This window comes from Sinocyclocheilus grahami, unplaced genomic scaffold (genome assembly GCF_001515645.1).
Source record: "Sinocyclocheilus grahami isolate Dianchi unplaced genomic scaffold, SAMN03320097.WGS_v1.1 scaffold493.1, whole genome shotgun sequence".
In the NCBI taxonomy this organism is placed as follows: Eukaryota; Metazoa; Chordata; class Actinopteri; order Cypriniformes; family Cyprinidae; genus Sinocyclocheilus; species Sinocyclocheilus grahami.
The window spans coordinates 659,835-683,998 of NW_015505672.1; the positions used below are offsets into that span (position 1 = coordinate 659,835).

Consider the following 24,164-nt stretch of genomic DNA (forward strand, 5'->3'; position numbering starts at 1 on the left):
TTAAAACATTTTCTGATCGGTAAGATTTTTTACTGTTTTTGAAAGAAAGGCGGCATTTATTTGGTCAAATATACTGTAAAAACGGTAATATTGTAAAATAATATTACAATTTAAGGAAACTGTTTTCTGTTTTAATATATATTAAAATGTAATTTATTCCTGTGATATTAAAGCTGAATTTTCAGCATCATTACTCCAGTCTCATGATCCTTCAAAAATCATTCTAATATGCTGATTTGATGCTCAAAAAATAATTTCTTATTATTTTCAATGTTGAAAACAGTTGTGCTGCTTAATATTTTTGTGGAAACCATGATACTTTTTTCAGGATTCTTTGATGAACAGAAAGCTCAAAAGAATTATTTTAAATATATATTTTTGTAACATTATAAATGACTTTACTGTCACTTTTAATCATTTATAATAGTATTGTGATCAACTACCTTCAACTGCTTGTGACTGCTGGATAAAATCATCAGAAAGGGACTATTTGCTAAAATGTCATATGCATTGATCGTCACACTAAATCTACTTATTAAAGAAAAAATACTCATATAGTACACTGATTGAGTACAAAAGCACTTTTTGCTCATGCTGAAATAGACTGACCTGAACTCCTAACCCAGCAGTCAGGCTTTATATGGAGCATTTCTTAGTGCAGTAACCCAGCAGTGACTTATATTGAAGTCAGGCACAGTGTTCTCTCTCTAACACGGCTCTTCCTGTCATAATATATTTTCTCACAACTTGGCAGAATTAAAGGAGCTCTCATAAAAACACTCATACACAGCTGCAAGCTGCAGAAAGAAAGACAGAGGAAAAAATATGCGTTTCACAAGAACTCCCTCCACAACCCGTTAAGCAAACTTTGGCTCAGCGAGCACGCGGTTGGCCAGCGTCCCTTTTCGGTAGTAGCTATGGAAACCCTGCTGCGAGACTCAGCTGGACGTACTTGTTTGCAGATGTATGGGATATTGCGTCCATATGATGAGCTGACATGTTTGTTGATATCTCTCTTGTGATCTCTGCTCCCCGACTTACAGCCATCTTTGGGGCGATGCTGACTGCAGTCGATATTTTACAGCAAACATATCCAATAATTTAGATCTCTAGGATTGCAGCTCAGTCTGTGAAGCCCCGTAGATGGCATGTGGCAAGCCAGCTGGTTGCTTTCAGGTTCTTGTCAGGGCAGCAGACATGCTTCTCTTTGAAGGCAAAAGTATCTTCTTCTCTCACTTCATCCCTGACAGCAGAGCTCTAGGATTGACTTGGATTGCAAACTATTGGCTTTTGGCCTCATGTCAGCTAATTTGGCCACAATGCAAAGACGTACGCTGTCAGTTTACGCTATGAGATGGAGTTGTTGAGCTCCTTTGAGTAGGACGCATCTCCCACTCTGTTCAAGAGGAGTTGTTGTATGATGGATGGAAAACTGGTATGCTCTCACTGTAAGATGACTCAAAGATTGCACTTCACAACTCATGATATTATGGATTTAACTTACCTCTGTACCTGTTTTAACTACCACATCCATACAGCTAGAGCCTGTTTGTTTGTTTTTCTTTCTTTTTCGTTCTCTTTTCTTGTATATGTGTGTATATATCTGTCACTGGTTTCATCCTGTTGCTGTTAATTTATGTGTTCTGTTCAAATTAATAATAATTAAAAAAGATTGCACTTCACTCTTGCTTTCCCTAACAATATATGAGCACACTTCTCCTTTAACTTCTACGACAAAGCAAATGAGGTGACCTTACAAAACGATGACTGTATTAAAAAAAAAGAAGATAATACCAGTGTTATTTTGGTATTTATATATATTTTTTACAGTATTTATTAATATTTTGAATGAGCTTTTATTTTCATATTTTAAATTTGTATTTTTATTTCTTTTGAATTTTTTTTTATTTCTATTAAGCTTTATATTTATTTCGGTTTTAGTCATTTTCGTAATTATATTGTACAACATTTATAATAAATAGTTTTTTGTTTTTCATCCAATATTTACATTTTATTTCATATTTATCTCCATTATTGAAAACAGTTTTTAATCATTTTAGCTTTAGTAAACGATAACAACAATGGAAAACAACAAGTGTTTTAAAAAAGTATTATGTATGCAAAGGAAAAGTATAGAAGTATTAATTATACGTGTATTATCATTTTATTTTATGTTTATATTTTTCTAAAATTCTTGTAACATGCTGAATTTTTAGAATTCGTTTGATCTATATACTCATTGATAGAAGTCATGTGCTTGCATGAAGCAGTTTCTTCATATGTCTCTTTCTGTCTCCAGACTGTTTGAGTACCGAGGCAGAGTATCTCCAGTGCCCAGAGCGGTTCCAGTAAAGCGTCCCCGTGTGGCAGTGCCGGTCGTCCGCAGGGTGAAGTCATTACCTGTCAAACTCCTGACCAGATCCACTATCCTTCCCAACAGCTCTATCAAACACAAGTGTAAGTTCAGTTTCTATTTTGTATGTTTCTATTTACTGTTTGTGTTACTGACCTACACATACTATATGTGACCCTGGACCACAAAACCAGTCATAAGGGTCAATTTTTCTAAATTGAGGTTTATACATCATGAATAAATAAGCTTTCCATTGATGTATGGTTTATTAGGATCGTTGAATGCTGAAACATCAAAAGATCTTTAAGATAGTTAATGTCCAGAAATATACCTTGATTCCATTGCGTGACAGCTCAAGATCTTCCTCAGATTCAGTGCGCTGAGATGATTTATGAACTGCTTGATCTTTTGAACCGGCCTTTGGGCCATTTGACAGATTAACATACCGGGTTTAGTATTTAGTATGTTTGCAAGCAGAGGAACCTTTTGTCTTGGGCAGTGCTCCATTATAGTTCCACAACCAAATACCAGTGTATTGCTTTTATTTCTGTTTTGGTTTCATGGCAATATATAAACCTGATTTAATGATCTAAAACATTTGTGTTCTTTTCTTAAACTTGTGTGTACATGCGAGCAGTGAAATCAACCGAGCTGCAAGCTATCAAATCAGAACTGACACAGATCAAGACAAACATCGACGCGCTGCTGGGACGCCTTGACCAGATCACAGAGGACAAATACTGTGCCACAGGTGTGATGCTATATGTCATATATCTGTATAACTGCTATACACACAAACATATACTTCTCTTCAAAATTTTTATGTCAGTAAGGTTTTTTTGCTTATGAATGTAATAATTTTATTCAGCAAAAATGCATTAAATTTATCAAAAGTAAGACATTTATAATGATGGAAAATATTTCTTATTTCAAATATGTGACCCTGAACCACAAAACCAGTCATAAGGGTCCATTTTTATAAATTGCGTTTTATACATCATACAAAAGCTGAATAAATAAGCTTTCCATTGATGTATGGTTTGTTAGGATAGGACAATATTTGGCAGAGATAAAACTATTTGATAATCTGAGGGTGCAAAAAAATCAAACTATTGAGAAAATCGCCTTTAAAGTTGTCCATATAAAGTTCTTAGCAATGCATATTACTAATCAAAAATTAAGTTTTAATATATTTACAGTAGGAAATTTACAAAATATCTTCATGGAACATGATCTTTACTTAATATCCTGATGATTTTTGGCATAAAAGAAAAATCAATCATTTTGACCCATACAATGTATTTTTGGCTATTGCTACAAATATACCCCAGCGACTTAAGACTGCTTTTGTGCTCCAGGGTTATATATATGCTATTCTTTTAAACTTTCTTTTCATCAAAGATTCCTAAAAAAAAAAGTTTGATAATTGAGACTCAGTTTTTTGGGGAATAAAAAGAAAGGAGTGAATGGATTTTTATAATTGTAGGGTGGTTGTGTGCACACAGCTAAGAGACATATGTATGCAAACACCATGTAAAAGTGAATTTTGCATCTGAAACCAAAATACATTTGTTTCAAAAGTTGCAAAAGTGCATTTACTTGAATAGAAATCTTTTGTAACAATGTGAAAGTCTTTATTGTCACTTTCATGCAAATTTCATACATCCTTGATTAAAAAACTGACTAAACATTTGAACAATAATGCATACAGTATATATATATATATATATATATATATATATATATGGTATGCACACAATACTATATTATTCTCTACTATGCTTGGTTGTTTGGTGGTAATTCAAGGTTGTTGGAATGCGCCTGTTGTACTTTCCTCTCAGTAATTATTATTTTAGAAAAGCTTTCAAGGGTTTTTTTTTTTAAATCATGGAAAACCCAGCAAGCATTTTGCTCTCCGCACAAACACACTGAGCAGTGACCGAGCGCAAAACGCTGACTCAGCGCAGCACCGCCGCTGTCACACGAACCATTCACGGTTCTACACTTTTACGGCTCAGTGGCTCCAATATAACTTTGCAGATTGTTCCCTCTGTTTCACATCAGCTGTCAATTTGACGAGAATTACCACAGAACGCAGCATGCTTCCTGTGTTTATTTACACATGGAAACCAGTTTCGGTTTTTCTACATGTCTGCTCCTGAAATGTCTCCCTACAGAGGTGTCTTGGTTGTTTAGGATGTGAGAATTTGGACCGTGGACCGTGGTTCTCCCATTGCTGGAGAGAACAGATAATCCCTAACGACACACTGATATACTCGCTGTGTTTAAGCAGTGGAAATAGAGACAGTTACGTCATTACAACAGCTGAAATCACTCACAGCATCTTTAACCCTATAAAGATTACTGTCATGTTTGATATGCAAATTCCAAAGGCCTCTAAATTATTAACATATCAGAACCTTTCTGAAAAACCTGTTGTGCACAATCTAATACATGCCTTCTGCCCTCTGATTGATATTTTATACTTTTTAGCAAGCAAAATTTGGTGTAGAAACAATTTTCACCCATGAATTGATAGTAAATTTCACAAACAATTACAAAGAATTGGCAAGAAATTTTGAAACAGAAAGAATGAAATAGTATTTTCCTGTAAAAACATACTTTAATAATCTTTGTTTTATTTACAACAAAATAATTTTTAGTGTAAAAATTACAGTTTATAATTCCAAGTTCAGGTCACCTTCAGGTCGTGGTATACTTTAGTCTTTTTGCTGCAAAATTTTTACTGATTTTTATAAAGCAAACGTAAGAGTAACTTTTATTTAGTTTGCAGTATTTTAAAGTGAACCGGAAGTTGCTGCCGACTTTATTTCAGTGTAGTGACATATTTCCTGCTGAAACGGAATATAGAATTGGGGGGCGTGGTTTTATTTTTGCGCTCCTCTCTGTGAGTGCTTCTCAATATCCCTCCTCGTTTCCTCGCTCCTCCGTCCTCCATCCTACGACCCGGAAATCGATCGAGCTCAGCCATCTTGAAGGACGTCTCAATTCTCTAATTGCACCGCGATGATCGAGGAGTGAGGAGGCTTCCTGAGGAGCTATGAGCGAGGATACACAGGTGTATCCTTTGCGGAGGTGTTTTACATTGAAAAACCTGACGCACGTTTAAATTCTCCTCCCCCTTCACATCTGTTGCAATAATTGACATTTATATTTTACCTTTTCATTTTAAATAAACCATGCATGTCATAGATTTCAAACAGGGCATCTTGCTTTATTAATATTTATTATGAATGTCTTAAATAAACTTTAACAACATAAGGGCAGATCCCTTTAGCACAGCTGATGATGCTTTGAAATGACGCTAAAGGGAGCGAGGATATATCATTTCACTTGATTCAATTCTTCCATCCTCGCGTCTTTTCCTTGCGTCCTTCCCTCGCATCCTGAAGGGGTGGAGCTAAGACGCGAGGGATGCACAAATAAGAATTGAGAAGCACCCTCTCTCTCACTTATAGCAACATAATAGTGATGTCCGGTTCACGAACGAATCGTTCGATTTAACCAGTTGAACCAGTTCACCAAATCGGACTGAATCGTTTGAAACGGTTCGCGTCTCCAGTAAGCATTAACTTTTTAATTTGATGACTTTTATGTCATACACCGATCAGTCTGCGGCTTTCAAACTGAAAACATCTAGCCTATACAAAGTGTTGCCAAGTCCGCGGTCATCCCGATTTCAGGATACTGCAGGTCAGGAAATCTATCCGTTCCTTTATTGATAGACTACACGTTAAAAACACCACGGGGGCATTATAGGGATCGGTTCTGCTTAATCTGTTAAATTTTGCTATGTACATGTCTATGTCTTTTGAATTAAAGTACGTAGTGAACTCTGTTGCCTTGAAACTCATGCTGGCGCCATTCATTTCATATTCGCTCCCGGCTGTCCCTGCCTGCCAGGTGGTGTAAACAGAATGGGTCACGTGACGTCCGGAGCTCTATACAGTTGATTGGTGTTGTAGGGGAACAACTCACTTCATGACGAAATGCAGGCATATGCCCCTAAAATTCATCATATTGGGGTAAAACGCCCCTATATGATATTTTATCTCATTTATGTAATGTGATATAGGTAAGCAATATCACACGAGCAACGAGTGCAATATCACACGAGTTTAGCACGAGTGCAAATGTGTTATTGATTTTATACGGTTCAGTAAATAGGAACTAAATATTCTCTAAAATACTACACAATATTGTTTTTGCAGAACTGTTGTGCGTCTCCAAGCAGCACACAATTTCTAAATGAATCCCCGTTTTGAACAAATCAGGTGAACCAATGACTCAATAGCCCATTCAAAAAGAGAGCCATTTATTTCATTCCTGAACAAATCAGCCGTTTGAATGAATCAAATGAATGAATCAATTACATTTACGGCCACCTACTGGCAGTTTAATTTCTTATTTAGAGTATAATTTCATTAAACATAATTTCATAATTACGTATTAATAAAAAAATCTTTCTACAGCTACTTTTTGTAATATCTATTGCATGCTTTTCTCATGTAACACAATAATGGCTTTAAATTTTCTTTTGTGGGTACATTCTCAACCAAATTTGATGTGCAATTAATATGTGAATAATTAGATGAATTAATCACCACACCGTCCCTTTAATCAAATTTGTAATCTATTGACAGCCCTTTTATTAATCTTTATTTTTTATTTTTTTTTAGAAAAATCATGATCAATTGTATCAAGTCAGGTTTTTGAGTAATGCTTATTTGTTTATCTCTCAATCATCATTGTATTGTATGTCATTGTTTTGCCCCCCACAATAAAAATACAGCTTTAATCATAAACCTAAGCATTTGAATATCTTCCTATGACATATACTTGGGAGAAATATAGTGACAACTGATATTTCTATGCATTTTATGTAAGTAGTCTGCTATATGCTACTGTTATAAAGATCTCACTGATTTACATTACAGGCTATTAGAATTTCAGCTTACTTCTTGGCCATAGAAATATCAACATCTGCACCAAATTGCATATTTTTGCTTAGTTTGGGCCTCTGAATCCTTGAGTATGAGCGTCATATTCTGACTATATCATACTATATGAGCCATAAAAGCCAAATGTATCAAATATGATACATATGCAAACATTGTTTTTTTATATTTAAAAGTTATATTTTCACTATTATTTTATGTGTCAGGCATTACAATGTTAAAAAGCCTGATGACATGTTACAGCACCAGTTATAACTATTATAACTGTTATAACTATATAAGCTATTAAGTGTAGCTTAATTATTGATGTTGTGTATGTAAATGTACGTAAATGTATATAAACATAAATGTTTGTCTGTGTACAGAGTTGCAGAAGGCAGATGAAATGAAGAGCGAACTGTCTCAGGACGAGTCAGGCTCAGAGTCAGAGGAACTGCAGCACAGTGATGTGGAGGAGGGCGAGGAGCACACACACGAGGATTGTGACGAAGACATGGTAAGAGATGTATGGACAGAGGCAGGAGAAATGAGAGACGTAAATGATATTGTAAGGTCAGAAGACCAGAGATTATGAGAGTAGGGAATATGTTCTTAAAAACACTGTGTCATATCAGTTTTATAAATCATCAAACGCTCACACATTGTACCATAGGAATGTTAAAGTTAACAGTCACTAAAAAAATTATTTATTATCTCTTCTCTCTTCAGGAAAACAATCACATATCTGAAATGGATTCCATTCTTCAATAAAAGGCAAGAACTCAAAGCTGGAACAATGGATTCTTGGATTGCAGCAATAATTCAAACCATGAGATGTTTTACAAGTTTCCAAGCTTGAGTTTCAGGATTGTTCTTCATGCAGAAAACAGATTGTAAAAATGAAGTTAGTGAGTACAAACCACTAAATCAAGGTCCACAGGGTAATTCATCCGGTTCAATTTTAAAGATCCATTAAGCATGCAGCAGGACATCATTTGGGAGTTTCTTGAGCTGTGAGGACTTTTGAATGTTTTGTCGAACAAAAAGCTACCTTTTCAAGCCGAACATCTCACAAAAGAAGATTTCAAACATACAGCAATCTATATACTGCCATTCAAAGACGTGGGGTTGTTAAGATTTTTTAATTGATTTTGAAAGAAGTCTTTTATGCTTTATGCTTATCAAAAATACAATAAATCAGTAATACTGTGAAATATTATTACAATTTAAAATAACTGTTTTCCATTTTAAATATATTTTATCATGTAATTTATTCATCCCTGTGATGCAAAGTTACATTTTCAGCATCATTACTTCAATCTTCAGTGTCACACGATCCTTCAGAAATCATTCTAATTTGCTGATTTGATGCATTTTAGGATGCTTATTATCAATTTCGTAAACAGTTGTGCTGCTTAATATTTTTGTGGAAACCATGGTACGTTTTTTCAAGAGTTATTGATGAATAGAAAGTTCAAAAGAACAGAATTTATTTTAAATTAGTGCTGTCAACCGATTCATCGCGATTAATGGCATACAAAATAAACGTTTTTGTTTGCATAATATATGTGTGTGTTCTGTGTATATTTATTATGTGTATAATAGTACACACACATACAGTATATCTTTTGAAAATATTTACATGTTTATATTTATAAAATGTATATTATAAATAAATATATTTAATATATAAACATAACATATTTTTCTGAAATATATACATGCATGTGTGTGTATTTATATATACATAATAACAACATACATACATATATTATGTAAACAAAAACTTTTATTTTGGATTAATCGCTTGACAGCACTATTTGAGATACAAATCTTTTGTGAAATGCAAATGTCTTTACTGTCTCTTTTGATCAATTTAATTGATCCCTTCTGAATAAAAGTATTAAAAATGAATTAAAATCTTATTGACCCCAAATTCTTGAACGGTAGTGTATACTGTTCAAAATAAATATTAACTAAATAAATACTAATATATACATAATAAATATACACAGAACACGCACATATATTATGCAAACAAAAACCGCGATTAATCGTTTGAGAGCACTAATTTCAAATAATAAAGGTTTTGTTTACGTGTTATATTTGTATGCTCAAATAGATTGATGAGCCAGTCCATTTTAAAACAGTTTAACACTTTCACACAAAACAGTTAGATGGAATAATCTCAATCTGAAATATATACATGCATGTGTGTGTATTTATATATACATAATAACAACATACATACATATATTATGTAAACAAAAACTTTTATTTTGGATTAATCGCTTGACAGCACTATTTGAGATACAAATCTTTTGTGAAATGCAAATGTCTTTACTGTCTCTTTTGATCAATTTAATTGATCCCTTCTGAATAAAAGTATTAAAAATGAATTAAAATCTTATTGACCCCAAATTCTTGAACGGTAGTGTATACTGTTCAAAATAAATATTAACTAAATAAATACTAATATATACATAATAAATATACACAGAACACGCACATATATTATGCAAACAAAAACCGCGATTAATCGTTTGAGAGCACTAATTTCAAATAATAAAGGTTTTGTTTACGTGTTATATTTGTATGCTCAAATAGATTGATGAGCCAGTCCATTTTAAAACAGTTTAACACTTTCACACAAAACAGTTAGATGGAATAATCTCAAACTAAAAACCTCTCGAGTTCTTGTCAGATTTACAGTATTGGCACAAAAACTCCAGACAGCTTAAAAAAAATTATGTTCATCCAGAAGATGAGTTCCCTTTCAGTCGGTCACTCTCGACGTCACGTCGGAGGACCGACGAAATTGGGATCTCGCTTAGAGGGACCAATCTACTTCGAGTGTAAACTAAACGAGCCAATGCAAATTGGCATGCGATTATTGCATCCAGCTGCTGCTGATCACAGCGTGAGTATAAGTAGGCAGCAGGTGCAGCGCATATTCAGCTTTTCGCTTCGGAGCCGAGCGATCACATCGTTCTGCTCCTGACTACTCTACTGCCACTCCCTCCCCCGGAGGAGGGCCGGGTGGAGAATCTTTCCACCAATGACCTCGGTCGGTGGTACCCAAATTCTGTTGCTGGCAGTGCACCTTGCCCGGGGCCGCCTCAAAGGCGCTTACGAGGCAAGCATGTACTAGTCCCGTCGCTTATTGCAACTCGCCCGCCACCTCCTCCTCTGGAGTCAGAAGCATCTGAGGTCGCTTCGTGCTGTTCACATTCCTGGGCTGCTCAACCGGGCAGCCAACGAGCTGTCCCGAGCTGCCCTCCCGGGAGAATGGCGACTCCATCCCCAGACGGTCCCTGAAATACATTTTTGCAAATTCTCCAGAGGTCAGATCTCTCTTTTGATTTTATTCAGACAGAGAACACTACTGGGTATTTGCCAAGAAAATATCAGAACCGTTTCGTTCTGATTATGTTAGCATTGCTTTATCAGGTCCTTCTTTGGTGGTCTGAGAGAGTTTCACATACAACACCATCCCCGTCTGTGACCTATGAGCATTAAGTTGATCAAAATAAAGGGAAGTAGCTGTGGTTATTCTTACTAATCTGTTTTCAAGGTGTAGCGTCTCAACTTCTGCTGTTTCAGTAGAAACATTGCCATATGTTTGGCTACATAAATACAAAGGACAATGTGGAATCTGATGGTGGTTTCCACCTGATCGTTCTGTGTGTTGTTTGTGGATCATCACCAATCTGTTTGTCTGACTAATCTGCCTGACCACAATCTTATTGCCACCAGTAACGGAGTTAACGGAGTACAAAGTTAACATCACACTGAGCACAAATTAGCGATTGGTCACGCTTGCCTCAATGAAATTCTCTGCATTAGGAGACTTTACATTGGCTGTCAGGCTGTTGTGGTTAAATCTCATGAAAAAATCACCCAGGTCCTTTTTCACCACAGAATCAAAAGAAGAAAGAAAGAAATCATATTTTGCATTAGAAAAATGAAGCCTATGTTTAGGATTTTTTGCATTATTGCATTACTTTAATGACAAGTACATTTTCCGTTTACACTTTATTTTAAGGTGTACAGTGTAACTATACATTTAAGTACTGAGTAATATTAATTAACTACATGTACTTACTATATGGTTAGGGTTAGGATTTGGCTTAGGTGCAGTTTACTTGCATGTAATTATGCATAATTAATTGTTATTATAATAGTAAGTACATGTAACTTCTAACAATGACACCTTAAAATAAAGTGTTACCAATTTTTCCACCCATATTTGTATTAATGACCTGTATTATGTACAAAATATTGATTAAAAAAAAATTTTTTTAGTATTTAAATTTATTTAGTGTATTCAATTCAATTCAAGTTTATTTGTACAGCGCTTTTCACGATACAAATCGTTGCAAAGCAACTTTACAGCAAATTAAGTTTCTACAATATTTAGTGGTAGCTTATCAGTGGTGACTGTCAGTTAATGTACATATGGCAGAAATGTACGGAAAAATCAATTAAAGACGTAATCAAACAGACGATGAACACTATTAACAGCAATTATTATATGCAATAATTGTAGAACAATTTGGTAGTTCGTATGTTGTTTCAGGGTTGGCATCATCTGAGGTCCTCTGAGGGGTTTGCATATTGTATTTTTAAAAAAATACTATATAAGTACTATATATATATCAGGGTTAATATAATTAACTAAATCTAAAACTATAAAAAAAAAAAAAACATTTCTATTACTTGATATAAAATAAACTTTAATATTAAAATTAAACTAATTTCAGGTAATTGCCAAGGCAACATTTCTCATTTTTGTTTAGTTTGACTTGAAATGAAAACTGAAATAGAAATGACTAAAAACGAAATAAGCATATTTAAAATTAAAATGAAAACAGAAAATATGACAAATACACCTAATTCAAAATATTAGTAAAAACTAGAATAGTACCTCAGTGATGCATACACACACATACACACACACACACACATATATAGATTGATAGAGAAGGAGAGAAATATTAGAAATATTGTAAGTTAGAAATATTATAAATATATTTTAGACAAAATACTTTTTACGTTACAATAGTGAATTGTCAAAAATTATGTTTTATATATATATATATATATATATATATATATCAGTTATTGCAGTGATTTGCATCAGTGAGTGCATTAGAAGAATTATACATGTTGAAAGTCAGATAACACTCATTCTGGACCATAGAGAACTTCAGGTTCCCTGTTTAGAAAATCTCTTGATCGATTTCACACCGGTGATTGGTGCAATAAAAGATATTTTTAAAAAAGACCATTTAGTCCATATGGGTTGTAGTTTCTGTAAATTGACCACGATATATTGATTTCTGACAGTGTTTTTTGGATGTTTGCTGTATTAGTTGTCCTTGAATTTCAACAAAACAGACTTTATATTGGGTTTTTAGCTTTAAGGGCAGTTGGGGAAGAAAAAAAGCACATGCGAGTATTGACGGAGATCCAGTTAGCTCTTTTCATTTCAGCCCCCCTCCTTTGCACATCTCTTGTCATAGCTGTTTTTATCCACTATCACATCTTAATGCTCGTCTTCCTTTTTTTGTATTTATTACAGCAGGGAGTTGGATAACACTGTCGACTGGAAACTTTTTTAATACACAGACTCAGCGGGAAGACATTGAAACCAACAGGTGCCGTCAAACGCCAGCATCAGCTGTCATTGAGACAGACAGCTAAACAAGCTGTTTGGTGGGAGGGAGAACGGGGGACGTCCCCTAAACCAGGAATCCATTACAAAAAGGCCACAGTTCCTGATAACAACAACAGAAGGGGATCAGGAGACATTCTGCATTCATGCTCCCCGCAAAACACAATTAACATGCATTTTTCTACACATTTGGGCGCCTCATATGTAAATAACCTCATCCTATTTCCGTTCCTCCTTCTTTCCTGTCTGTTTGTGCTTTTCCAGAAATGGTTTCATTTTATTTATATGCCAGTCGGAATCAGAATGGTTGGCTATTTTTAATTACATGTGCATATTTCTTCTGCTTGCACTTTCGAGACTGCAAGAGATATTTACAGATGTAAATAAACTGATGACTTGTGAAACATCTTTCTTCACGTGTTTAAATGTTGCCCGCTAGGAATGCTAATATATAGGCTAATCCTCAGCACCTAGTCTAATATATTCTTTACTTTTAAAGGGGACATAACACAGTTTCACCCAATCTCATGTTAATCTTAAGTACCTATAGAGTAGTCTTGTTGATGGGCGCGATCTCGCTCTTGCTCTGGTCAATGCGTGCACAGGCGCGTTTTTCCGGGAGAAATGCCCATATAAGGAGTTCCCCCCTCTTCTACGTCATGAAGAGCCATGATCGAAAAAAACTCTCCGAAACTTGTACGAACCCGGAAGTAAGATTTTTGGCACAGAAATACTGTCATACGTCCAAACTGTTTTTTTTTTTACTTTGCTTTTTTAACAGCAATCACTGAGGTCCAAAACATTTACAAGAACAACACAACTGCCTCATTTGAAAGAGCAGCTGTCGATACATTTTGTAAAGTTGAACTTTTTTTAAAGTAGGCCTGAATCTATTTTCTAAATGCTTGTTACAGATCTTATTGTAAACAATTCATCCATGCATGTTTCTTTTCTTTTCTTTTTTTATTGACTTCATAATGTTTAATCAGAATGTCATAATTGGACCTACTGGTTAAAACTACACACTTACGTATGACTTAAAAACCTTAAATTATTTTGTTTTGCAAAAGAAAAAGTGTGGAAGCTGGTTTCCACCTCAGCCACAAAAAAAAAAGTCAGAAAAATGATACAAAAACACAAACTTCTTATTCTCAGAATTGATTTTACATCACAATTCTCACTTTTCTCTACGTGTCTATATTTTAAAAATTCTAAGAAATTATCTTGCAATTCAAAGAACAAAGTCAGAATTTTGAGATAAACTTAGAATTGCAACTTGCAATTCCGGACAAAATTGTGAGATAAAGTCACAATTACTTTTTACAAAAAAGGTGAATTGTTACATGTAAACTAAAAAAATTAATCATCTCATGATTCAGACTTTTTTCTTACAATTCTATAAACGTGCAATTCTGTGAAAAAAAGTCAGAATTGCGAGATATAAACTCAAAATTGAGAGGAAAAAATGTTGTCTCAAAATTCAGACTTTTTTTCACGGAATTGCACGTTTATAGAATTGTAAGAAAAAAGTCTGAATCGTGAGGTTAAATTTTTTTAGTTTGTGGTGGAAATGGACTTCCATAAAAGTCATACAGGTTCGGAATGACATGAGCATGAGTACATGATGAAAGAATTTTTAAGACGGTCTTAATATAATGGCTGGTTATGCAACTCTGAATTAAGAGGGGAAAAAATATTAAGACAAGTTATTTAAGGATAAGTGGTTAGGATTCTGGTTTTGCATGTGATTTCCAGTATCTATCATTCAGGCTTTAAGACATAACGGCCCCTACAATTAAAGATAATGCCATAATGCAGAGAAATTTCTAAATCATTGAAGCATGTCAAAACTCAAACATTTGGCAACAAATAAACAACTAAATTCCGCTAAAACGTTTTGGCTTCAGCTATGCTTTTATTGCACTCCCAACACATTTCCTCCCATGCAGCAGAGACAGCCATGTCCGGGTCAGTCAAGAAACCCTGCTCATTATTCATCCCCATGTCACCTTATAAGTGAGTGATGTAGGATGTTAACCAGAAGCCGCTGCTATGACTCTCCTTCTCATCCCTGGAGCTGGTAATGCCTTTAATCACTGCCAAAACACATGTTGTATGGATGGAACTACTTTAACTCACAAAAAATTGAAAATAGCCAGGTACAGCAACAGACGCCAGTTAATAAGGAACTAGCATTAGGAAGCAATTTAGCAATTTTACTGGTGCCAGTGATTTCTCCTGAACATGATGAGAAAAGGCCCCATCCTTCAAACATACTTGATGTGGTGGAAAAATATGGATCTGTTTGCATTGTGCGCACTGATGAGGGTCACGTTTTATATTTACTTTTTACAAATGTGTTTTGCTCCAGGATGACTGACTGACTGACTGACACATCAAACTCTCATTCAGCAGTCATACTTTGAGCAGTCGCATAAACAAGTGTGTTGGTTTACAGAAAGAGGCCCACGGCACTGAGGGTGTTTGGGTTAGAGTATCACATGTATAGGAATACACCGGAATGCTGGGTGTCAGAATAACAGTCCTTGATTTATGTCAGTGGGATTTTGAGGCTCTATAGAGCTCAAACAGGCAAAGACTGGATTCACTTGGACCGATGCACAGTAAAAACTATGACTGTCTTACTTTTTTTTTTTCACATTTTTCAGGGTGATTATCAGTTCTGGGCAATTTCATTTGAAATATAAAACGCCCCTAATACCCTTTAATGTTAATGTAATTTGTTAACGTTCTATAATAACTATTTTTAAAGTAGAATGACTGAAGACAGTTTTAGAGAAAAAGTAGCCGTTGCTAGCTGGTGGAATACTGTGGAAAAACAGAAAATGTACTGAGAAAAATGAAAAATTCAGTACAAAAAAAGAAAAAAAAATGCATGCAATTAACTTTTTTAAAGATTTTTAGATGAGTGATTTAGAGAAGTGGTTTAAGCGCCTTAATTTTTTTTGTTGTTTTTTTTACAAATATTTGAATATGGAGAAGTCCATTTAACTTTTGAAAAGATTTTTAGATGACAGTGATAAAAATGCCTTAAAATTACCTTTTTCCTCAAACAGCTGTATATGGAGCACAAAAGTAACAAAATTTGCAACAATTCTCTTTAAAGTCCTTTTTTTAAAGATTTTTAGATGACAGCGACAAAAATTTACTAAAATTACTTTTCTTCCTCAAATAGTTGTATATGGAGCATAAAAACAATTTAGAACAATTCCCTTCTTTTTTTTGGATTACAGTGATCTAAAAACCTTAAAATTACTTTTTCCCAAATATGTGTATAATATGGAGGATTCCCTTTCATTTGATTTTTAATCCACACTTTATGAGATCAAAAAACTGAATCTAGAGAATGAGCAAACTTATTAGTTTCAATTATGAAAAAGTACAAGCTGTATAATGCATTTTTCTTAATTAAAAAAAAAAACACTTCCAGTTTTTTTAAGAGATATTATATTATTGTCTGTTCACATAATCATACAGTACATTTCAGACCAATTAACACTCATTTCTCAATCACATTCAAACTCTCTCAATGTAAAGCAAGACGTCTTCCCAGAAACATACACTGCATGTGTTTGCCCAGCTGGTATGCATTTTATTTCAATTGTTTTTCTGAAGGTAATACAGCAACAACAAATTTCACCAATAGTTCATTCATAAAATCCTCCAGGCTCTGCGCTCTCTCTGCTCCACAGCCAGACCGAACAAATCAGCACTCTCTTCAGGTGCATAGGCCATTTCAGAGCTCTAAGGAGCTGAAATTAAATGATGCATTTGAGATGACCGAGAACTCTGATCTAAATTTCAGACTTCCTGAACAGATTGAGTAGTAACCTGCGTGAGTGGATTTGTTGAGTTTGGTGGTGGAGTACAGGTGTTCAGACGGGCCGTGTAAGGTGTTTGATGGTGGAGGGACAGGCGCTAGTTGGCTTTGGCACGCAGCTGCGCTCTCTTGCCCGTCACAGCCTGGAATCCGGTCTTGATGCTGGCGACAGAGCAGCGGGAGTGACACGTCTCACACTGCAGGAAATACAGACGCGTGTCCTTCTGCAAGATTGTGTCAGGAGACCGACACGTGTGGCACGTCACATACTCCTCTGCAAGACAAAAACACATTGCTTAGGATAGGCCTGAGATTTAAGTTTGAAAATGATGAAAATTCATATATAAAAAAAGTAAATAATAGCATTTTATTTTTAAGTTTACCATAATTGTGTATTTTTATTTAATACTCCTTTTTTATTTTAAAATAGAATAGTATCACACTTTATTATTTTATTTAAAAAATAAAGTGCAATAATATAATCACTACTATTATTTATTTTTATAGTTATATTTAATGGGTCACACTGTGTGCAGTGTGAGGACCAAACCAAATCTCCATGCTTTTTTGAGAACCAGGCTGAAAAACATATGTGCACCCCTAATTATAATTCTATATATATATACGATAGTATGAAAATTATTATTTTATAATTCAGTGTAAATTTGCATAAACTTACATAAATACATAAACAGCATAAATACTGTTTAAGAACATTTTTTATAATTCACCAGTCAAATAAACACTCACTTATGTATCTTCTTAAGACATTCTCTATCTGTTTCTGCTGGAATCTGCCTTTGATGACGAGCTGATTGTTTCCATCTATGGACCCGCTGAAAAGTCAAACAGTGGTAAGTGCATCTCTAAATATATATATATAAATAAAAAGAAAAATCTGTATTTTAATTTTAGAGAAACACCACCAATTAATTTCTATATTCTTTCCGAATTGCAAAGTTCCTGCTCCCAGCTACAGAAAGAATTCTTCTCATGTATAAGACTGATCTCTTTCAAAACCAAAATCATCTGTAAATATCCAGGAGGCAAAATCAATCGGTTTCCTTTCATGTGTCTTCTGAGATACATGTGATTGAACACAATGAGGTGCTGCGTGTCGAGCACTGAAACCAGCCTGCTTATCTTTTAATAATGCCTTCAGAAAGCATCACAGGGTCAGTCGCTCCCTCTAGAGCAGCAATGCCTTTCTCAACTGATTCAGGTTTCTCTCTGACATTATGTGAAATGCCTCCAGCAAAACGTGGAAGTGAAGTGTTCTGGTGGAGGGTTTCAGTCGCACAGAGACGCTGAAAAAAATAAACCCAGAGCTTGCCAGACACAGAGACGGTTAATGATCATCCGATGAAGAAAAACAACCATTGGTTGAGTGGTGCTGCCCATAAAACAAAACAATAGTTCACTTACAGATTACAACAGAAGATCATTACAGGCTCTTTCCACAAACCAGGCACAAAAAAAGCCTCTTCTTTTAAAAAAAAAAATGAAGTATTTCTACTTCAGAAAATAGTTAAGAGATGCTTAATTTTAAAATGTTAATTAATACAATTTCAAAACAAACTTTTGTCATTCCAAAAGATTTTTTCAATAACTATTTAATAATATTTACTGCAATAAATTAAACATCACTTCATCGGATCACATTTTTGAGATTGCTGGAGGTAGTGCAGTGTTAATTGTATGCTAGATAACAAGCATATCAAGTTTATCAAGCATATCTAACAGTTCTCATAAAGATATCAAATAAACTTACCATGTGCCCAACTCAGCCAGCAAAAAAGCCAAGAGATGTTTTGGTTGTCGATGCAACCTGGGATATACAACACAAAACAAAAACAAACAAGGAAGGAAGGAAAGTTAAAGAACCCTCCAAAATAAAGGTTGCGTGTGCAAATATCCAATTCAATTATTTGTTGCCAGATACCAAAATGCCCAACAATTTAGATTTATTTTACGAGTGTAATGAGTAAACATTGAGAAATGCAGCAACTTTCCAGTTCTTTAGAGCAAATGAAACTTCATTACAGCTCTATAAAACAGCATGACAATTTCAAATTTAGACTTACAGTTTGCAGATGTCTGTGAAGTTTACGAAGGAGGTCTTCTTTGTGCCGACCCTGACAACCTGAGGAGGCTTCATCACAAACTTTCTCTTCTCTCCTGCGACCATGTCTGGATTTTTTTCCCGCATGATGTTAAAGACTCTAAGCAAAAGCTATAACAAGGTGATATTATCAATAACAATAAGAGCAGATGCAAGCAGCCATTATCTAAGGAACATAGCGGTATAAACCAAAATTAAACACTACAATGATTATTTAGTTTCAAGTTTTCAAGGGGATCAAAATTGGGATGCACCATATACAAAGAGTTAAAAATTTAACCCCCTTAAATTTTTCACTCTTTGTTATATTGCAGCCATTTGCTAAAATCATTTAAGTTAATTTTTTTTCCTCATTAATGTACACACAGCACCCCATATTGACAGAAAAACACAGAATTGTTGACATTTTTGCAGATTTATTAAAAAAGAAAAACTGAAATATCACATGATCCTAAGCCACAGTATCGGTCAAAATGTTAAATTTTTTTACCGTTATCGACCCGAATTTGGATGATATATTAAGGCTATTTCCTTCAGAGACACTTCAGGTGCGCACCATTCACCATTATGATTATGAATTGCGAATTGCTCACTTCGAAAAGGAAAATACCATGAAGTGCAACATGTGCAGGGCAAGTCCATCATATAGTTAACACAAAACTATAATGAGAACATTACTGCAAAATAATGTTGTGGAATCTTTGTGTGCCTGTGCTTCAGAGCGTTGCTACAGGAAGAGCCAAGAGCGCCTCCACAACAGGATTCCTGTAGTTCAGGTTCACTTGTCCATTTGCGTCTTTTTGAGAATATTTAAGTTGTAATATTATGTTTATGTTGTATAAATAACTGATTCTCATATAGCCTAATTAACCCGCTAACAAAGAGCTTCGGTTTACTGGTGATCATTCAGCTAAAATAGCAAAGCTGATATTTGAAACAGTGGTATTAATTTAAGATGTTTCTTTTTCAAAATCATTGACGCATTAATAATGACCACCCATTTTATTTTTATTATTTTCATCAACAATACGGTTTAATTAAAATCCTTTCATTATTGTCCATTTTATCAAGCATTTTGATTCTTTACATGCAAGTAATATTGTCCAATGACTTGTTTGCATTATTTAAGCATTATTTTATTTATTTGTAAGTCTTTTAATTTTAAACCTTACCCTGGTTCAAACTAGGCTGCTGTCCTGTATTTGCCTGATTTATGTTTAAGTGCTTGGAACATGGATTTTAATGGTGAGACTTTTGTAATCAGGCTCTCAAAAATTATATAAAAATTCGGATTTAGATTTATCAGCCAACTTATCGGTTATCGGCCAAAATTATCGGTGCAGCATCCCTATAAAATAGCAAAACAACTGCCATGTATGTTAAAAAAAACAAAAAAAACGCACACATATACAGTGGGTACGGAAAGTATTCAGACCCCCTTAAATTTTTCACTCTTTGTTATATTGCAGCCATTTGCTAAAATCATTTAAGTTAATTTTTTTTCCTCATTAATGTACACACAGCATATTGTTTAAAATGAAGACCTCATGTATAAGTATTGAGAGACATTCTGATTGTCAAATGTAACCGGAACATATCCACAGTTTAAGTGATGAACTACACCTGTGTGAACTTGACGAGAACTAACTTCATACATCTAATAAATATCATCTTGACACCAGCTGTAATAATTCCAAACAGAAAGAAAAGCAGAGAAAAGCTGTTCTGCCAACAAAAGCACCAGATGGCAGCAGTTTCTGGCCTTTTATCAAGTTATCACCTGAAACAAGTGCGTATGTTCTGCACCAGAGGTTTAGTATAAATGTTCCCATCTACCTCATCATATGTGTAATCTCTCTCTGATCCTGCCCAGGCAGGGCCCGTCTGTGTGCTGAATGTGATGTCATCGATGTTTTTACTGTCTTCATCTTCAACACCTTTCACACAAACAGCACAGAATTAGACTGCCAACATTACTATAATAACATTATAGTTATTTACAGAAAAATTCCCTACTAAGGCACTTACCATTATCTTTGCTTTGACTGTCTGCGTCCTCTTGAAAATCTTTGACTTTTCTCGTTTTCTTCTTCTTCATGGGCAGCATTAAGTCATCCTCCTCTTGTGTTTCTGATGGCTCTGATTCGATCTTCAGCTCCTTTGAAATTTTGCAATTTATTTAATACAATTGCTGTCAGTGCTGAACAGACCAAATGCTTTCACTGTCAAAACATATTTCATTGTGCTATGAAAACAATCCTGAGTTTAACAACTATACATGTGCAAACAATCGACTGACCTTCATTCCTTCTTCAAGCTCGGCATCAAAAATCTTCTCTTTTTTGGACTTCTTTTTCTTTTTCTTCTGGTTAAAGAAGTTTAAGTCATCCAGGTCATCTGATGTTTCTGGAACATCACCAAAATAAAATCAAATACAACAAGCCACACTTTTTGGATTATATTTTTCATTTCAATAAACATTGAGTGTGTAAACATAAGCTGGTTAATATATTGGATGTTTGCAATAAATATTTATTTTTTGTTTATTTCATTGTTGATGCAAAATTGAACATGTGAACAAGACACTTTTAAATAAGGCTGTGTGATATAAAAAAAAATAATATACAGTATATATATATATATATATGTGTGTGTGTGAGTGTGTGTGTGTGTGTGTATTTCCTTACAATACATTCGAGGATGCATTTTGGTATTTCTGAATTACAATTTAAAACATATTTCAAAATGAAAACAAGTAGAGCTTTATCAAAAAGCTGTAACATGTCTCTAGAACAGACAAGACAATATAGGTAAACATCAAAACAATAAAAAATAAAAAAAAAACGCCCAGACTAAAAAGTCTCTCAAATAACAGAAACTAGAACAGTGACAGAAAGGGCAATATAATCATAATATATCACGCAATTACAATTGGAAAGATGCACACCTTGTTTGCAAATGCCCAAATAACAATGCAGTGTAATTTTAATAAACATTTAAACAAAGGCGATTCATAATGAAAAACACATCCAAACTGCAATTTTTAACATGCATATAACAACTTTAATGTGCCCAACATGTAAACAGCTGTCAAAGCTCAACTCCCTGAAAACGCTTGCACTTCTCCGCTCGCTCGGCACCAGTGGACACGGACCGTGAGAAATCATACGTTCTGCGGTTTAGAAAATGCACATGCTCTCATCACGATTTTATCACCGTTTCGATTCATCGCACAGCCCTAGCTTTTAATGCGGTTTTTTTTACTTGGCCATTACATTACTTAAGCCAGAAAATTCAGTTTTTCTGCTAAATTTAGTGTGAATTGTTTCAAAAACACAGATTTGGAGAATTGTTGCGTCATTTTACATGCAAAGATTGCTGTTTACTTACTTTCCATTGTTATACTGATGCAAAAAAAAAAAAAAAAGGATTAAATGTCCTTCTTTTCATTTTGTGAAAAACACCTTGATTTTGTGCAAAAAAACATCAAGTTCACTTTCAGGGTAATTTGCTATTTGTTATTATCGTAAATACATTGTGAACTTATTTTATGGCCACTTAAAACTGCCTTTAAGCAGCTGTTCAAGATCAAATGTGCATTGAGTTTTTTTATATCTATTTTATAGTATATGAATTATAAAAATCAAAATGGTTGGTAGGAAAAACTGTGGCATTCGATTCATCGCACAGCCCTAGCTTTTAATGCGGTTTTTTTTACTTGGCCATTACATTACTTAAGCCAGAAAATTCTGTAAGCAGCTGTTCAAGATCAAATGTGCATTGAGTTTTTTTATATCTATTTTATAGTATATGAATTATAAAAATCAAAATGGTTGGTAGGAAAAACTGTGGCATTCTCTAACCAGGCAGGTGGGAAAAGGACATAATAATATGGCTTTGTGTAATATTGCTACAACTATTTAACTAGGCAATCAAAAAGCGACAACACTAATGCAGAATACAATTGTGATGTACTTTACCTTTCTTCCTCCCCTCATCTTCATCAAGATCTAACTCTTTCTCCTCGGCCCAGTCAGCCTCCGTCTCTTTTATTTCTAGCTGTTGGCCTTCATCTCCCTCTCCACCATCTTCCTCCAGCATGAAAGGCTTCTTCTTTTTCTTCTTCTTCTTGGTCATAGTGGGGTCAAATATCATCTGGAAGGACCACAGCATGAGTTTAATAATGAGATGACACTGAACAGAGGCTGTCAACAGACATCAGAAAGGTCAAAATGAAGCATGCAAGCAATCATCAACTAATGAGAGACTAGTCACAATTAAATCCTACTAATCATACTAAAGCTCTCTAAGATATTGTCAACCATGATTAGTTTTAAAAACACAAAATGTTGGAGCTTTTGGTCCTAATTTTGGATGGCACAACAAGAATAGATCAATTCTGGAGAAGATGAACTCAAGATTTCATTTACGGCATCTCTTAAAGCAATCATAAAACTGTTTAAGTGTTATCATGTAATAATCACATGATGTAGAAGCTTCTTTGGACAGGTATGACATGGTAAATCTACAGTACTTTGACATATACCATAGTGCTGAAATATATGTACCATGGTATTTACATGGTACTCCAAGAATATCATGGCACTTTGGGGTACTTTTTGTAAGTGATACTGCTTTATTAAACAATCACCATGTATTTACATGATTCTTCAAGAACATGTGTAGAAAGTGCAGTAGAAAATGTCCAAAGAAACCATGGTAGTACCACAGAAACAGTATTACCAAGGTAAATCTGCACACATATAAAACATGGTAGCACCACAGTAAATGCCCCAAAATATGGTCATAGCATGGTACTCGTCCAAAATAACACGTCTTTGCAAGGTCCAAACAACCATGGTAAATGTTCAAAGACACGTATGCTGTTTACTATCTAACTAGCTGACAAATGACAAAAACATCTAGAAAATACGAGCTGTGCACATGTTTCCTCACAGCCTTTACTGGTAGGCCCAATTGTCCTTCTCTTTTGACTGTCTAAATAATCCCATATTAACAAATAATCTTACTAAACAACGATTGTTCACTAACCTCGTCTCCCGACATGGTTTCGACTTCTTGTAAAACCGCAGGAAGAAAAAATAAACGTTATTACACGCTGTTCCTAACGAAGACCCTTTCTCGATATGCGCGTTGCTTGCGACAGGCCGGGCGGAGCTCGGTACGCATGCGCGATAGATTGGGCTGGGCGC

General features: G+C 34.7%; 2 protein-coding genes across 8 annotated transcripts in view; one reads left to right on the forward strand and one right to left on the reverse strand.

The window, feature by feature from the left end:
* Positions 1-12,972, forward strand: part of LOC107554184 (RNA-binding protein Raly-like) — an 89,823-nt gene extending 76,851 nt beyond the window's left edge. For 5 of the 6 annotated variants that reach the window (XM_016236617.1, XM_016236613.1, XM_016236619.1 and 2 more), the window contains 5 exons: positions 2,300-2,457; positions 2,991-3,104; positions 7,698-7,828; positions 8,041-8,085; positions 12,896-12,969. In XM_016236617.1, the coding sequence (XP_016092103.1) occupies positions 2,300-2,457; positions 2,991-3,104; positions 7,698-7,828; positions 8,041-8,082 (445 nt within the window). In that variant the 3' untranslated portion in view covers positions 8,083-8,085; positions 12,896-12,969. Of the gene's footprint in view, positions 1-2,299; positions 2,458-2,990; positions 3,105-7,697; positions 7,829-8,040; positions 8,086-12,895 lie in introns of all 6 variants that reach the window. The other variant, XM_016236616.1, reaches the window with a different exon arrangement.
* Positions 12,973-16,576: 3,604 nt separating this feature from the next.
* On the reverse strand, positions 16,577-24,164 carry LOC107554185 (eukaryotic translation initiation factor 2 subunit 2-like). Of its 2 annotated transcripts, XR_001605039.1 has the most exons (10): positions 24,004-24,164; positions 22,932-23,106; positions 21,251-21,357; positions 20,980-21,109; positions 20,788-20,888; positions 18,914-19,062; positions 18,601-18,657; positions 17,580-17,665; positions 16,841-17,103; positions 16,577-16,761 (listed from the first exon to the last, which is right to left on the reverse strand). XR_001605039.1 is itself a non-coding variant. In XM_016236621.1 (9 exons), the coding sequence occupies exons 1-9, from the start codon at positions 24,016-24,018 to the stop codon at positions 16,928-16,930; spliced, it is 996 nt and encodes a 331-aa protein (XP_016092107.1). In that variant the 5' UTR covers positions 24,019-24,164; the 3' UTR covers positions 16,577-16,927. The 2 variants fall into 2 exon arrangements, 1 of the variants encoding a protein (XP_016092107.1); XM_016236621.1 differs by having other exon boundaries at positions 16,577-17,103.